The sequence below is a fragment of the Symphalangus syndactylus genome, chromosome 10 (genome assembly GCF_028878055.3).
Source record: "Symphalangus syndactylus isolate Jambi chromosome 10, NHGRI_mSymSyn1-v2.1_pri, whole genome shotgun sequence".
Lineage (NCBI taxonomy): Eukaryota > Metazoa > Chordata > Mammalia > Primates > Hylobatidae > Symphalangus > Symphalangus syndactylus.
This window is the reverse complement of record NC_072432.2, coordinates 64980589-64996597: the sequence shown is the minus strand read 5'-3', so window position 1 is coordinate 64996597 and position 16009 is coordinate 64980589. Positions and strand designations below refer to the sequence as shown.

Here is a 16009-nt window from a genome sequence, read left to right as displayed (position 1 = left end):
AAAAGTTGTGCACTTCCTAGGGATGTCACACCCTCCAATGCCTACTACTTCAAATGTGGCTAAGGAAGATAACAAGAAAGAATCATCTAAAGAACTAAGCAAAGGAAACAGACAACAGTGAAAAGAGCATTCCTCTCATAAAGGAAAATCAGTATAACCAAGAAACTTACTCAGTAGCCAGGGCAAAGTTGTCACAACTCCTCCCCAGAAGGATTTCATTATTAATATGTACCAATGACTGCTGTGTACTTCCTATTCTTCCCTTCTCTAGAAGAGTTTTCATTATGATAATCCTATTCCTACTCACTACTACACAATGGGTTGGGTGAAAAGAGGGAGAGATAGTTGTTTATTGTTTTATAGATCACTAGAATTCTCTGAATTAGGAGGAAAAGAATTTTGTATATATCTTTCACTTGGAGCTATATGTAGTAACTGGATGGGACTTTGAATTGATTCTCTTGAGGAAAGAAATGATTAGGTGTTGGAAGAAAGGTTTGCACAAATGGTAGGTGGCCAAAGGGTGAGCCCGATTCTCAAAAAAACAAACGTTTAGGTTGGAGCTATAAACTTGAGAGTCACTGGTATATAGATATATAACGACACAATAGTTAAAATCATCTAAATGAGACCAGATACAAAACAGAAAAGGGTCTAATGAGGTAAATAACCAAAGTATGTTTGCTGTGTGGGGTAGAAGGAAGCAAGATGACCAACAAAAAACAGCGAGGTAGAAACAGAAGAAGGTGGTATTACATGAGCAAACACAGGATTACATTTTAAGAAGCAAGAATCAGTCAACTGCTATAAAAAGGAGTAAATAAGAAACAGATACAAGAATTAAATACTATATCCAAAAAGAGATCCATGTATCTTTGAAAAACAAAGTACAAAGAAAAATTTCTAAGAATTTTTAAATACTGGAGTGAGGAAGTTCTCCAGAAGTCATAAAAGAATAATATATTTTACTAAACAATAAATTTTTCTATGTTGTGAAAACAATGTCAAAGGAGAATACTGTAACACATAACACTATGAAAAATTAATACTTATAAATACCATCAACAAATCAATAAGAAAAAGACAAGACAATCCTAATAGAAAAATAGGTAAAGGATAAACCAGGAAATTTTCAAAAGACATCCAAATGAAAAACAAAGATTAAAAAACTTATACTCAATGTTGACAGTAATCAGAAAAACGAAAACAAAACACCATTTTTTGTTTAACAGATTTTTAAAACTAAGTAAATTAACCACATCTAGGAACATTCTCATACACTGCTGATGCAAGTAAAACTTGAGAGTATTTATCAAACTTAACACGTGCATACTCTAGCCCAACAATTCCATTTCCAGGAATCCATCCCAAAGAAATAGTTTCATACTCAAAAATAACTGTACAAGGATGTTCACTTCACTAATAGCAATGTAGTGAAAACAATCTAAATGTCTACCAAAATAAAAGATCAAATAAATTATCAACATTTATATTATGGAACATTCATAAGTAAATGAGAATAATGTGGCAAATATTAACATACTCACACACACACACACACACACACACACGCACGCACTCAGTCTCAAGAAAGAAACAAACATTTGATATACACCAACTGTTAGCAGTATTTACTCTAAGAATGGAATAAAAAGCCCTATATATTAGAAGATATTTTTTTAAGTATAAATACCCTCATTAGTTTTTATTTTTAAATATATAAAAATCATAATCTGAAGACTCATCTCTTCAATTGATATATTTGAAGAAAGCTCATCAATAAAAATTTCAGCAAGCAAAATTTCTAAGTGGTACCTCTGCTCTTTGTGATAATTTGACTACTACATAACAAGGAAAAAGAATGAAAAGACGTATTTCAGGTAATGATTAATTCTGAAGACAGAATAATAGGTGATTTTTCTATTCTTTAGATCTTTTTGAGTTTGTCAAGTTTTCTGCAAATATGTGTTTCTACAAATAGGTATAAATTAATGAATAACATTTAATTATATGTAATGCTATATTTAAAATCTTAAGAATTTTCATCCTACACTGTCTTGTAATTCAATCTTCATATTTTAACATATCTCCACCTGCATCAATCACAAGTATATTAATATAGATACTCTCCTTTCTTACTATAAAACCTCCAAGGTAAAATTAGAACGGATGACTCTTAATCTAGTTGTCAAGGACAATCTAGAAAAATCATACATATAGACCTCATCTTAAAAACAAACAAAATATCAAAAATCACTGAGTATTCCAGGAGACACTCATAAAAGATATAAAGTCTACCCTACTAGTATTCAAAAACCAAAACAAAATGATCCCTATGATCATAAGGCACACAGTTACACCAAAAATGAACACAGATGCCCCAAAAAAGTACAGGATTTCTACAGGGCTAAAATCATCTTCAAAGTCTTAAATTATTACTAGTTTTATCTCACGCCTGTAATCCCAGCACTTTGGGAGGCCGAGGCGGGCGGATCACAAGGTCAGGAGATCGAGACCATCCTGGCTAACACGGTGAAACCCCGTCTCTACTAAAAATACAAAAAATTAGCCGGGCGAGGTGGCGGGCGCCTGTAGTCCCAGCTATGCGGGAGGCTGAGGCAGGAGAATGGCGTGAACCCCGGGGGGAGGAGCCTGCAGTGAGCCGAGATCGCGCCACTGCACTCCAGCCTGGGTGAAAGAGCGAGACTCCGTCTCAAAAAAAAAAAAAAAAAAAAAAAAAAAAAAAAGAAAAAAGAGTTGTTTTTAAAGACACTAAAAATGGCTCCAATAGGAATTCCTCAAGTACCGTAACAGTTTTTGTTGTTGTTGTTGTTGTTTGAGACAGTCTCACTCTGTCGCCCGGACTGGAGTGCGGTGGCGCGATCTCTGCTCACTGCAACCTCTGCCTCCCGGGTTAAAGCAATTCTGCCACAGCCTCCCAAGTAGCTGGGACTTACTGGCGGGAGCCACTACGCCCGACTAGTTTTTCTATTTTTAGCACTCTGATGTTTCAAATGTAAAATCTTTAAATTTTCTTTTCCCCACTCTCTTTTATCTCTAGTCTCACTCAGAAGTAAACTTAAAAATTAACCCCACGCTGGATGCAGTAGCTCACGCCTATAATCCCACAGCATTTTGGGAGCCTGCAGCAGGAGGATCACTTGAAGCCAGGAGTTCAAGACCAGCTTGGGCAACAAAGTGAGACGCCATCTCTACACACAAACAAAAGGTTGACCCCTTTAAAGGATCATGTAATGTTTATGAGTTTCACAGGACAGAAGGCAGTCTAAGTTATGCTTTCAATAATTAGAGCTATATTATTTGAAGTTTCACAGCATGCTTGGGGAAAATAACAGTTAACATTTCCCTTTTCAATAACTGAAACCCTAAATTATAAATCATTGTAAAAATGATACCTATATTGTCCCACAACTCTACATCCCTTCATGAATGAATAATAATAATTTCTAAAGACAAAAAAATGTTAAGAAGTGAAGCACTGTTAAGTCAGAAAGGGTATTTTGCTTCTGGGTAAGAAGTGGATGGGCATAACTGTACCAGATAGGTAAGGTTCAAGGGACTAGAAGGGTATTCGTATTTACCCACCACCTTCAATTCCCTAATGACTTATTTCTTATTTTTTACTTTTTTGAAAAGATGAAAGCTGAAAAAAGTTAGGTTTGGTGTAGGTTACACCATGGATGTTAGTGCCTCCTACTGGTCCTAACAAAAATATAAGTGGTACCAGCAGGCACTACTTCGCAAACCAATGTGAAGTAAAAATTCCCTTTCATCGGTGGTTAAGTATGGAAAAATTATGAAGGTCCTCATTAAATCCACATTTTTAACCCTTAAATTATCCTTATAAAAATTCAGATAAACCACTGTCATAAATGCAACTGCACTAACTCAAGGACCTAAAAACTGTTTTCCTAATCAACTAGATGGCATAATCAGGTAACAGCAGAAACAGCCTATAGTCTAGTGAATTTCTGAGAGTCAAAATATGCTACTTTGATGATTATTAAACACTGAAAACTTTCACAATACTAACTCCAGTTAAGTTGGTGAGGCTAAAAATGACTAAACTAAAAATAATGGTTCAATTAAAACATCCTACAGGGGTCTACTGTAAATAATGGCTGCAACCAAGTTCTGTTACCTCAAGACTTGAAGTCCCAAAGATTTCCCACAGTAGGTGGCTAATAAAGAAATATTTATGATTTATTCTTACTACAGAGATGGGACTTCATGAGAACCCAGCAGAGATGCAAAGACTTACATAAGACACATGGTACTGTATAGCAGGAGATATAAAGATGAGTAAGACAAGGCTTTTGCTTTCAGATATGACAGTCCACAGTACACAATGTAAACTGCTTCATTAATTAAAAGGCAAAACATGAAGATATAAGAGAAAAGAGAGTAGGCAAGGCTGGTTTACCAGAAAGATGAGATCAATCTTGGACCTACTACTTCACAAATAAGCCTTCTTTGTTACCACATCATCTGCTTAGTTAGAAGCAGTTTCCAAACTCTTAATCATCCAAATAAATGACCAAATTCCCCACTAAATCTGTAGTGAGAATGTTTCAAAGTAACAAGGTAGGAAGGAGAGGGTGGGACAGACCTCTTTGAGGATCTAATGAAAATTCTGCACATATACTATGGGGATAGGGCAGAAAGGAAGAAAAATAAAGCCTTATAAGCACCTTCACCAAAATCTTTTAATATCAGAGGATTCACAGCCTATCCAGATCCTAAGTTAACAATCTCTATTTAAAAGAAACATTTTTTTTTCAAATTAATAAGGAAAGATTACCTTGAAAAGTAAATATTTTGAAAGGCAAGGAAGAAGTGGTAAATTGCCTCTAGAAAAGGTGGTTTTTCAGTATGAAGTTTTCATCTTGTTAACAACTTAATTCTAGGTGGTGGGAATATGGATTATTTTTCTATACTTTTCTGTATTTCTTGCTTTCTTTTTCTTTAGTGAGTTTTTCAGAAGAACTGGAAAGAAAACTTGGGGTGACCAACTTGTCTTCAATGGCTGTCCAACTGCCAAAAAGCATCTTCCCTTATACAAGTGGAATTTGCCAATATCTGAAATATGGTACTCAACACTATACAGCATAACAGAGCATGTGAATGAGTGAGAGAATAAATGAATGAATGAGGAGGCTTAGAATCTAACAGTCCCAGGTTCAATCCCATTCTGACATTTATTAGCTATGTGACCCTGATGAGGTTGCCTAAAATCCTTCTATGCTAGTATGTTTACCTGTAAAATGAATGCTCCCTGCCAACATTTGTATACTTTGAAACTCACACATTATTCAAGATGTACATTTAACCACTTAAGCTCACTCTCACACCTCCCCAAACTTATAATATTTATTCATTGGTGTATTTGTAAATCGAGGTGCCTTGCAACAGTTTTGTTCACCATTGCTCACCCAGTATAGCACAATACCTAGCACACAGTAGGAACTCCAAACATTTGTTGAATAATGAAAGAAATATAGCAGCACCTACTTCATAGGGTTATGGCAAGAATAAAATGAGAATACATGAAAACTGTATTAACTCATTTAACCCTCATAACAATGTTATAAAGTAGAATCTACTATCATTACCATTTATACCATTTACATGAGGAAATTGCAGTAGAGATTTAAAAACTTGGCCAAGGTCACAAAGCTAGTAAATGATGGATCAAAGATTTAAATCCAAGCTCCAGAATCCATACTTTTAACCTTTATCTTGCCTTCACAAACAGTAGGTACTGAGTAACTATTCATTTTTATTTACTCTTTAAAAATCTTAGGAGGCTTAAGGTACTTACCAGGCATTCATCAATTCCTATTAGTTTAACTGGCTTTCCCCTTAATACTTACAGAAGATCATCATCACTAAGAAAAGGAATTAAGAAATTGGAAAATGCTGAAATCTAAACTTCAGCTATTCAGAAGCCCTGGATCCAAGAAGGGAAGAATTTCTATTCCTTCTCTTCTTTTCCTAAATGAATGCTGAATCCTCCCTAAGTACTAGTTATTCACCAAAAATGTTTTGTTTTTTTCTAGTACTGTGCTTAAGCAGGAGAGAAGACAAGATAAATTATAATTAAGACAGACTACTGCTTCAAAGATCTTAACATCTAGTTTACAAATACTGCTACATCAATTAAGAGATGAAACAAGCAAGCTTCTCTGGGCTAATCTAGGATTCTAAGCATTACAAAAGAGGAATTTAGATAGCACTTTTCCAATAAAAAACAAACAAAAATATTTCCAAATGAAGCTGAACACAGCCTAATTCTGAAATATTTTTTCTTTCTCCCTCATTTTCAACTCTCTTTTTCTGTCTGTAAACAGATCCTCCCTGGCCTTGCAAATCCTTTCAATACTAAGTCAGTACTAATTTATTTACTGGCTCCCTTTGCCTAAAATTTCTTCACTAGGTTTATCTCTTGATTTAGTCACAGGTTACTTACAAAAATAGATGAAATTCTGATCAACTCCTACTGTATTTATACTTTAAGCATCTTCAACAAAAATGTTTCTCCCCCTTTGAATTCTGCTTTAGAAAATACTAAGATCACAGTGCACAGCGGCTCACGCCTGTAATCTCAGCACTCTGGGAGGCTGAGGCCAGCGGTTCACCTGAGGTCAGGAGTTCAAGACTACCCTGGCCAACATGGTGAAACCCTGTCTCTACTAAAAATACAAAAATTCGCCAGGCGTGGTGGCAGATGCCTGTAATTCCAGCTACTCGGGAAGCTGAGGCAGGAGAATCACTTGAACCCGGGAGGTGGAAGTTGCAGTGAGCCGAGATCAGACCGTTGCACTCCAGCCTGGGCAACAAGAGCAAAACTCTATCTCCAAAAAAAAAAAAAAAGAAAAAAAAATACTAAGATCATTCAGTCATATTCAAAAATGCATTCAACAGAATGCAATGTTATTTCTGAAATAAAGTATCAACTCTTGAAATTTTAAGATTTTTTTCTTGTAATAGTCAAAAGCAATTTAATTAATTTTGTCTACTAATTTGAAAAAGCATCATGGCTTTTATGTTAGAAAATATATTTGTATTTTCCATATTGGTCAGTTACTCACTGAAAACCAAGAAAATTATGCATTTTCAATTTTACATATAAGATTTTGTGTCAAATAGAGGGGGAGAGGGAGGCAGGTAGCTCTTGGTCTTATTTGTTTCCAGGTATACCCAAAGTTATGCAAATTATCTAAAACATGATTATCCTATTCTGAAATACTTTAAAGTAAAATCCTGTTCTCAATAACCTACTCCAATGTCTAGAAATTATATTCTTATTGTTCAACAATTAAATGAAGCTCTTATTTGAATTGATTCTCGTTTCCTTCCATTTTTCCTCTTTCGGCAGATACAGAGATTATTCAGATAGCATTTCTTTATAGCAAAGCTATATATTGTTGTTAAATTAAAGTTATCCTTTCAGGTTAAATACCACAAAACCATAACCTTTCACATTCCTTTTTAATCTTTTGATGATTCTTACTGGAAAGGTAATTTTAAAGATCATTTTATCTACTTTTTTTAATTGTGTAGCCTATAATAGAATGAATTAGAGAAAACACAACACTGTGATTTTAGCCACAAGACTTCCTAGCTCCAGAAAGTTAGGCTTCTGCTGACATGTCAGTAAAATGGTAATTAAGAGAAAAACATTACACAACTCACCCATTTAGCTTACAGTTTTATTTGTCTTTACTTTGGTCAAAAGATGAAGATGGGGCAGAGACAACCTGTACTCCTTTTTGTCTGCTCATCCCTCATCTGTATAGATTTTTTTAATGGGTACACTTTTTTTTTTTTTTTTTGGAGACAGTCTTGTTCTTGTTGCCCAGGCTGGACTGCAATGGTGCACTCTCAGCTCACTGCAACCTCCACCTCCCGGGTTCAAGCAATTCTCCTGCCTCAGCCTCCCAAGTAGCTGAGATTACAGGCACCTGCCACCACACCCGGCTAATTTTTTTGTATTTTTAGTAGAGATGGGGTTTCACCATGTTGGCCAGGCTAGTCTCGAACTCTTGACCTCAGGTGATCTGCCCACCTCGGTCTCCCAAAGTGCTGGGATTACAGGCACGAGCTACCGCGCCCGGCCAATGGGCACACTTTCTTACACGTATTTCTCCTGACTCATCTTCATAACAAATGACAAACCCATTGTTTAACACCATGTAAAAGACAGGATAAGGTATGTTAAAAACATAGAAATACTACCATAGTTGGTCAAAGTCGACATAACCATTCCTATATTACAAAAGGAAAACAAACCTGACCCACAAAATAAACATACCTACAAACTTACAGCCATTCTTCACGATTTTAGGAATTACTAAAAGTTCTGCTTATTAGGCTGCATTCCAATGGACAAAACTACCTAGGTAGGTTAAGTTTGCAGCAGAATATCCCAGTAAGTACTGCATTCAACTATCATAACCTTGCTCTAAACCAGAGCTTAATATTTTCCGGAGAATTTAAAATTTTAAGTAATGGTATTTTGCCTATAGCTGCATGATTGTGTTACCTTGCTATTCTGTAACTATTTTTCTGAATGATGTCAGGAGGGTGATAAAAGGAAATAAATTATCATTAAAAAGTGTACACAAGTCTGAGCCATTAGAAAACTTTGATTTCCACTTTTGCTACTACCCACCACAACCACTTTCCTCTAAACCTTGTTTTCCTTCTTTTTAAAATAAAGGGCTGAATTATCTGTAAAATGTTTCTCACCTTTGAGAAAAATCATACAATGGAATGATTCTAAGTACCATAACAAATTTTATTAGGGATAAGGATCCCATCACATCTTTCTCTTCCTTGCTTCAAATGCCGCCAGAGCAACACACTACCCTAAACATCCAAGTAGACCAATATAAGTCTATCAATACAAACCTATTCTCAGAATCCAACAGGCTAAAAGGGAATTAAAAACAAGGACTGGCATATTTTTGTTATACATACTTGAACACAATATCTCTACCTATACAACTTCATCCAGTCTGAGATAAAAGAGAATCTGGTCTTCTACAAATAGACATGTGTCAAATCCTTTAAAAGGTACTTCTCTATTTCAACAGAGACCAGGATTCAATAAATCCAATTTTCAGAAAACCAGACTTGCATCAAAATAAGTTCCATGTTTGTGGAAGAGAATAAATAGTAAGTGGTACTTTTAGATGACTCAGTTGATCTCCTCTTAGAACTAAGTTTAAAATCAGCCTTTAAAGCTGTTTTCCCTCTGCTGATAAAGATTTCCCTCTCCAAATAAAGATTTTTCTAGATTCTATTTCAGGAAGGAGACAAGAGAGTGGTAAAAGAGCTAATAACTAGTAAAGCTAACTCTCGGTTGTCAGTATGGTATGTTTTACTGAGCCTTTGGGTTGTAAGGGCTTCTGTGAGGAATAAGGTCCTGCAACGCCGCCTGTCTGTGGACCCAGGAAAAATTATAAAGTTATTATGAAACCAGATCACTAGGACAAACCGAGAGGCCTTCCTATTCCAACTCACCACAACCAGGCCTGGCTCCAAAGCCTACTCTTTGGCTGTCCCATATTATGGGACAACAGGTCCTAGTTTAATTCTAACTCAATAAGGAAACATTCGAAGACATGTATGTATATGTACGTGTAAGGATCAAATATATTTTTCATCCACTTACAAATGTATATGGTCATTTGTAATTATTTAAAGTTACTGATAAATTTATACAAATACAGCATCAGTTCATCGAAAATCCTTGGGAGATCAAGGAAATGAAGTTACTTCAGCAGCCAGGATAGTTACGAAAAACCCTGCAGAACAGTATGGAAAAGTACAGCTTCTCACGTGTCCCTCACATACACAAACACTTAGCTCTGAGTCCATTACAACCTTACGTCCCCCCTCAAACTGCTCCCCTCCACCTCACAACTGGGAGAAGTTGATCAACCTCCTAGTTGGTCCCCAAGAGACTCATCTACCTATTATTTTACTCCTCCCGCTTTGATCCCGATCCCGCCCCAGACTAAGGTGGCCCTACTGGCCCCAGGCAGACCACCCCCCCACCCCCCGGCGTGCAAACAGGGAATCTAACCAATTCCCTCCATCCTTAACCAAGTGAGCCATCCCATGATAACAGGCTGTTCACCAACTCTGTGAACTCCGCGGTCCTCCCACCCCCACGTGTCAGCTACCCTCCCCCACATTCCCACACCTCACGATTTAGGCCGAGGGAAGAAAGGGGGCAGTCGAAAGCCTGGCCCCTAAGAGATCAACCCACTGGAATCTGTCCCACTGCAAGTCCCCTCCCACCTTCGGCCCCTACCCCTTCCAATCCCTTCCTCCCTCCTTCCTCCTTCCTTTGAAACCAGGCCCTTGCCTCAGAAACCTCCTCTTCCTCGTCGTCGTCGTCCTCTTCTTCCTCGCTGTTGTTACTGCTGGTGCCGCCGCCGCCACCTCCGCCACCACCGCCGCCTCCACCGCCGCCGCTGTTGTCGCTGTCGCTGCTGCTTTCGCTGCTGCTGGGGGGTCGGCAAGTCCGGTTGCGCTTGGCCTTGTGGTGCTGCTGCTGCGGCGGCTTCTTCTTCAGGAGCAGGTCGCAGACTCGCACCATCCCACGAGGAGACGAGGCCAAGCGAGCTCCGCTGCTGCCGCCAACGCCGCCGCCGACCTCCGCCGCCGCGGGGGGGCCCGCCACAGCCGCCACCGCCGGGGGGCTCCCTTCTCCTTCTGCAGCCGTCGCCGCCGCCACCGGAACCGTCGCCTTCTCCATCCCCAGGGAAAGAGGGAGGGCGCGGACGGGGGAGGGGCGTGGGGGCTACGCTCTACCGCGACTTCGGCCGCACTGGGGCCGACACAGCAATCGGTGCCGCCTCCGCCGCCACCGCCTCGGTCACCTCTACTGCCGCCGCCGCCGCCGCCGCTCCGCCAGCTCTCACCTCGTCTCGCGATACTAAGGGCGGGGAGCCTGACGATGGGAGGAAAGGAGAGGGAGGGAGCAAGGGAAGGGGGGTGAGGCGTAAGAGGGAGACCGGGTGTCGGGAGAACCAGAGGAGAGGAGACTAGAAAGACGCCGGGGAAGTGTGCCTGGGGCAGCTTCCGAGGGGGAACGGCGGGGACAGAAGAGGGGGGTGCGATTGCAACCAGAGCGCCCGCGAGCTCCCGGATTTCTTCTCTTTCCTCGCTATTTCCCGCACACACAACCCTGCAGCCCTCCCTTCTTCCTTCCTGGCTTGTGATTAGAACGCAGCCGCAGGCGGAAGTGCAGTGACGCCATCAGCCGTCGCCTGAGCCGTGGTGCGCGGGTGGCCGAAAGGCGAAAGTGAGATTTCGAGGGCCGGGTGTGGGGCCCCGCGGGCGCGCAGTGCTGCGATGTATGGGGAGTACGGGGAGGCTGGAGAGGAGCCGGCCCCCGGCAGTGTGAGGTGCGGAAGCGCGGTCCAGACGCTTTGCTGACGGGAGGCCGGTCCGCCAGATCCGGGAGGTGGGGCCTCGTTCTGGACTGCTGTACGTAGTTTTATTCCTGGTCATTTTTTTCCACCGCCAAATCGAGAGATAGAGCTTTGGATCATGAGAGATGGCGTCGTGTTGGGAAAAGAGCCTTCTTTACCTAAGTTTAAGCTTGGCTCGTAGACATCTTCTACCTGAGTTTACACGTGTGTAATATGAAGGCAGTCGATTAGGAGATGTCTAAGATCATTACACCTCAAGTTTCCAAGGGGAGGAAGACACGGGAAGGATGCGTGGTCTGTGCCAGACTTTGTAGACGATTCACTGAATGACCCTGATTTAGCTCTTCCGGCCCTCTTCGATTCAGCTTGGAAGCAAGCATAAATAATGATTGTTGTCTGTATACTTCTCTCGGAAGGAATGTTGTGATGGGGGTTGTGGGTTCATTTTTACGTGTCTAAAGAAGTTTCAGGACTTTTGAAATGATAGTGGACCATTGAACTCAGAATTATCCCTTTCTGGTCTAGTAGGAGTATAGTGGCATACGGAAAATGAAGCAAACATCGAAGACAGATGTACTGGCACAAGATTAAAAGTATGTCTCAGCTGACATAGTTGCCATTTTAAGACTGCTAAGTTTAGCTGAATATGCCTGGATTTTTTTTTTTTAGCATTTTTTTTTTCTTTTTAGCATTGGCATACCATATGAAATGTGGGCAGTTGCCAGTACTCTACAGAGTACCATGGCAGAATTGGCAATGACTAAATCAATTCATTCAAACAAAAATTCATCATGTGCCTACTGTGTGCATAATTTGTGGAATCAAAGTCTCTGTTTCCAGGGGCTTTACAGTGTAATAAGTGCTATAGTAAATATATATACGGAGTGGTAACCATCTGCCTATTCCTCCTCCTCCAGTCGTTGCTGAGTTCCAGTGTAGAACAGAGCACTGCATTGTGTATCTCACCACTACTGATTTAGATTTTATAATTTCAGCTGCATCCCTCCCTCGTACTTTGTATATTCTTCAGCATCTTTTTCTCCCTTTCCACTTGAATACTTTTTGCAATCTTTAAATCCCAGCCCATTTCATTATATGACTTTTAACTTAGAACTTCACAATTTTCCAAGTGCTAGAAATTTCCTGAGATTGCCTTTTCTCCAGTATGAAGGAATGAGAGGCTCCCTGTTCATATGTGAGATTAACTCTTCATACATATTCTAGTTGCAATACCCCTCTTTCTCATCCATTTATTATCTTTTCTGTTGTCAACCTTCTACAAATTCTGGTTCCTTAGCTAATTTTTCTGTAGCTTTCAATTGTTTCCTTCACAAGCAAACTTTCTTCCTTTAAAAAGTATTCTGTACTCAGGAGGCTGAAGCAGGAGAATCACTTGAACTCGGGAGGCGGAGTTTGCAGTGAGCTGAGATCGTGCTACCGCACTCTAGCTTGGGCGACAGAGCAAGACTCCATCTCAAAAAAAAAAAAGTGTCTACATTCAGTGTCTTTTTTGTTTTCTGAAATTGACTTGTCAGCCCTCTGCAGTCTAGTTTCTGTGTCTATCGTACTACCAAAAATGCTTTCTTTAAAGTAATCTCATTGTTTGGAAGAAAATGAGTTTTTTGCTCTTTAATAGTGAAATGATGATCCTATTTCACTAGTAGGATAAAGTTCAAAACTATTAAAATGGACAAGGCCTGTAAAGTCACTTTCTTTTATTTTTATCTCACTTTTTTTTTTTCCCCCGTTAGAACCTCTGGCAGGGACTGACTAGCCCATGAAACTTATTTCTTCTTCCCGGGCACACAGCTGAACTAAATTTCACAGCTTTCCTTGTAATTGGGTATAGTCATGTGATGAACTTCTTTTTTTGAGACAGAGTTTAGCGCTTGTTGCTCAGGCTGGAATGCAATGGCACAATCTCAGCTCACTGCAACCTCCACCTCCCGGGTTCAAGCGGTTCTCCTGCCTCAGCCTCCCAAGTAGCTGGGATTACAGGCATGTGCCATCACACCCGGCTAATTTTGTATTTTTAGTAGAGACACGGTTTCTCCATGTTGGTCAGGCTGGTCTCGAACTCCTGACCTCAGGTGATTCCCCCACCTCGGCTTCCCAAAGTGCTAGGATTACAGGTGTGAGCCACCGAGCCTGGCCGTGATTAACTTCTAGCCAATGAAATATGAATGGAAATGATGTGCTCATTTTTAGGGTTAATGAAGTCCTCCTATTCTCCCTTATTCTTTCTTCGTCAACTTGATGCCTTTGAGCATGGTGACCTTGAAAACTATATATTGGAGATGCCAAAGCCAGAAAAGAAGAAGAATGAGTGGCCGAAACACTACTTGGAAGAGAGCCACCCCAATTAGAAACACCCCTTTTTGGACTTCTTGTAAGAGAAAAAATTGAGATCTGAGAATTTATATGTATAGGAGCTAGAATGACCATAGCTAGTCCAGAAATTGGTACCAGAAGTGGAGTACTGCTAAGACAATAACCTAAAATATGTTACATCAGCTTAGTTATGATGCAGCAGGTGGTAGAGAATGTGATTTGGAGGCTAGAAAAAGGAGGCCCATGTTTGCAGTGGCAAAGTAATTAGTAAAACTGTCACCTGAAATAATTCAAAATCAGATCACCTATCTGTTTAGATTAGCTCCAGAGGAAATGGTTGAAAAGAGCAAAAGTAATACTATGTGTTGAATTTTATATTTTACTTTTAGTAAGGTTTTACTAAAGAGAGAAACTCAGGAGATACTTTGCAGAAGTGAGAGTGTACAGGAATATTTCTCAGGAAGGGTTGGAAAAGGTGACTTTTATAAGACTTCTAATAATATAAAAAAAAAAAAAAACTAGAAGAGGTCTTGAGTATAGTTACCTTTGAGATTAAGTCCTGCAACAAAGATCAGGAAAAGGGTTTGGTCTTTCCATTCAAAGTCATTATTTTAGATGACTTCAAGATAGCTATGATAAAGGCCTAAAGGAACTGGCACAGGAGCAAGGCAGCAAAGCAGTAAATTAGGCTTGATAATTATGTAAGAAAGAACTTTGGGTGTAGTTACCAGAAGCAAATCAATCAGAAGACTACATTTTTAGAGGAATTTTATTAATCATACTAAATCTGGCTCAAATATCATTGTTCGGGTGTTAAAACAGAGGGTAACTGTCCAACCCCAAGCTTGCATAAGTAGAAAAATAGAGCATAAAACCTTAACAGCTCCCCAGTACCCACATAGGATGTGGCCGTGGAGAATGATGGACAAAAAAAGAACATTTCAGAAGCTCATATCAGGAGCTGTACAAAAGAATGGACAGGGAGTTTCTCCTGAAGACTAGAATTGGGGTCTCTTCAGAACTTTCTTCAGTCTCAAGGAGAAGGGCCGCAAAATGTTTATGCAGTATTTCATCATTATTATACATGAATAGTATTGCTCAGTATCACATTTTTTTCTGAATGAGAGAATGTATTATAGTTATCTGTCCCTGAGTTACCACTGTATATTGGGTTTGTAGGGATAGGGGGTGACAATAAAGATAATTTGTCTTTTTAGTTCTTAGGTCACATCTGTATCTAATGAAGAGAACTGCACATTTTCTGAAAATCCTAGACTTTGAGCCTGTTCCAGTAACTGGTTAAAACTTTAGATTGTCTCCTTTGGGACAGGGTATGTTCTGTGTGTGGAAAGACAGGTAAAATACATGTTTAGTGATCAGAATAGTAGATTCTTGCAAATGTTAAATTCTTCTTCTGGCCACACAGCTATATTTCCATGCCTCTCTTGCAATTAGGTATATGGGTTAGGTGTGCTAATTAGGTTCTAACCAGTGGAATGTGAGAAGTGATGTGCTCCTATTCCAGCTCTGGCCCATGGAAACATCACATGAGGAATCCAATATATCCCACTCCCCAACAACTTGAGGCAGATGAGTAAATTTGCACTGGAAGCTATGTATTAAAGATGGCAAAGTCACAAGATAGGACTCCTGGTTTCTTGAATCTTCACTTGGAGGATACTTACTTCCCAATTAGAGACACTTGTGCTAGAGTTTCCTGACTCTTCACTTGGAGGATACTTGCTTGCCAATTAGGGACACTTGTGCTACAGCTCATACGCATTCTTTTGTGTTAGGCCACTGAGATTTCAGAGTGTGCCCTAATAAAGACCTGTCCCTCTTTCTCCAGATGCAATCGTTCATTACCTAATTCTAATTTTTATACCACAGGAGTGGGCCCACAAATCAGGCTAGCCAAAGTATCCTATCATTCAGCCTTAGTGATTAGTTCAGGAATGGGCAGATTAACAAAACTGAAATTAATCAGAGATAGTCTCATCATTTGGGCTAGCACTATCAAGAAAAAGGCACCTGCTTCTGGAATACGCAAAAAAAAAAAAAAAAAAAAACCACAAGCTACATCTGGCCTTTGGTCATCATGTAGTGTGAACCTGCCTAAGAATGAAATCATTACAGGAAAACAGGCAGTCTCAATGATACTGCAGAAGGGGAAGATATCCCATGAACTGAGAAATATTTCCTGGGTT

The 16009-nt window shown here is 39.7% G+C and overlaps 1 protein-coding gene and 1 long non-coding RNA gene across 7 annotated transcripts in view; one reads left to right on the top strand and one right to left on the bottom strand.

Annotated features, from left to right (window-relative positions):
* Nucleotides 1-15865, bottom strand: part of ANKRD17 (ankyrin repeat domain 17) — a 187410-nt gene extending 171545 nt beyond the window's left edge. For all 6 annotated transcript variants that reach the window (XM_055297355.2, XM_055297358.2, XM_055297356.2 and 3 more), the window contains exon 1: nucleotides 10400-15865. In XM_055297355.2, the coding sequence (XP_055153330.2) occupies nucleotides 10400-10792 (393 nt within the window). In that variant the 5' untranslated portion in view covers nucleotides 10793-15865. The remainder of the gene's footprint in view (nucleotides 1-10399) is intronic.
* LOC134731635 (uncharacterized) overlaps nucleotides 11167-16009 on the top strand; it is a 108693-nt gene continuing 103850 nt past the window's right edge. The window contains exon 1 of the long non-coding RNA XR_010114074.1: nucleotides 11167-11526. This is a non-coding gene — a long non-coding RNA (uncharacterized lncRNA). The remainder of the gene's footprint in view (nucleotides 11527-16009) is intronic.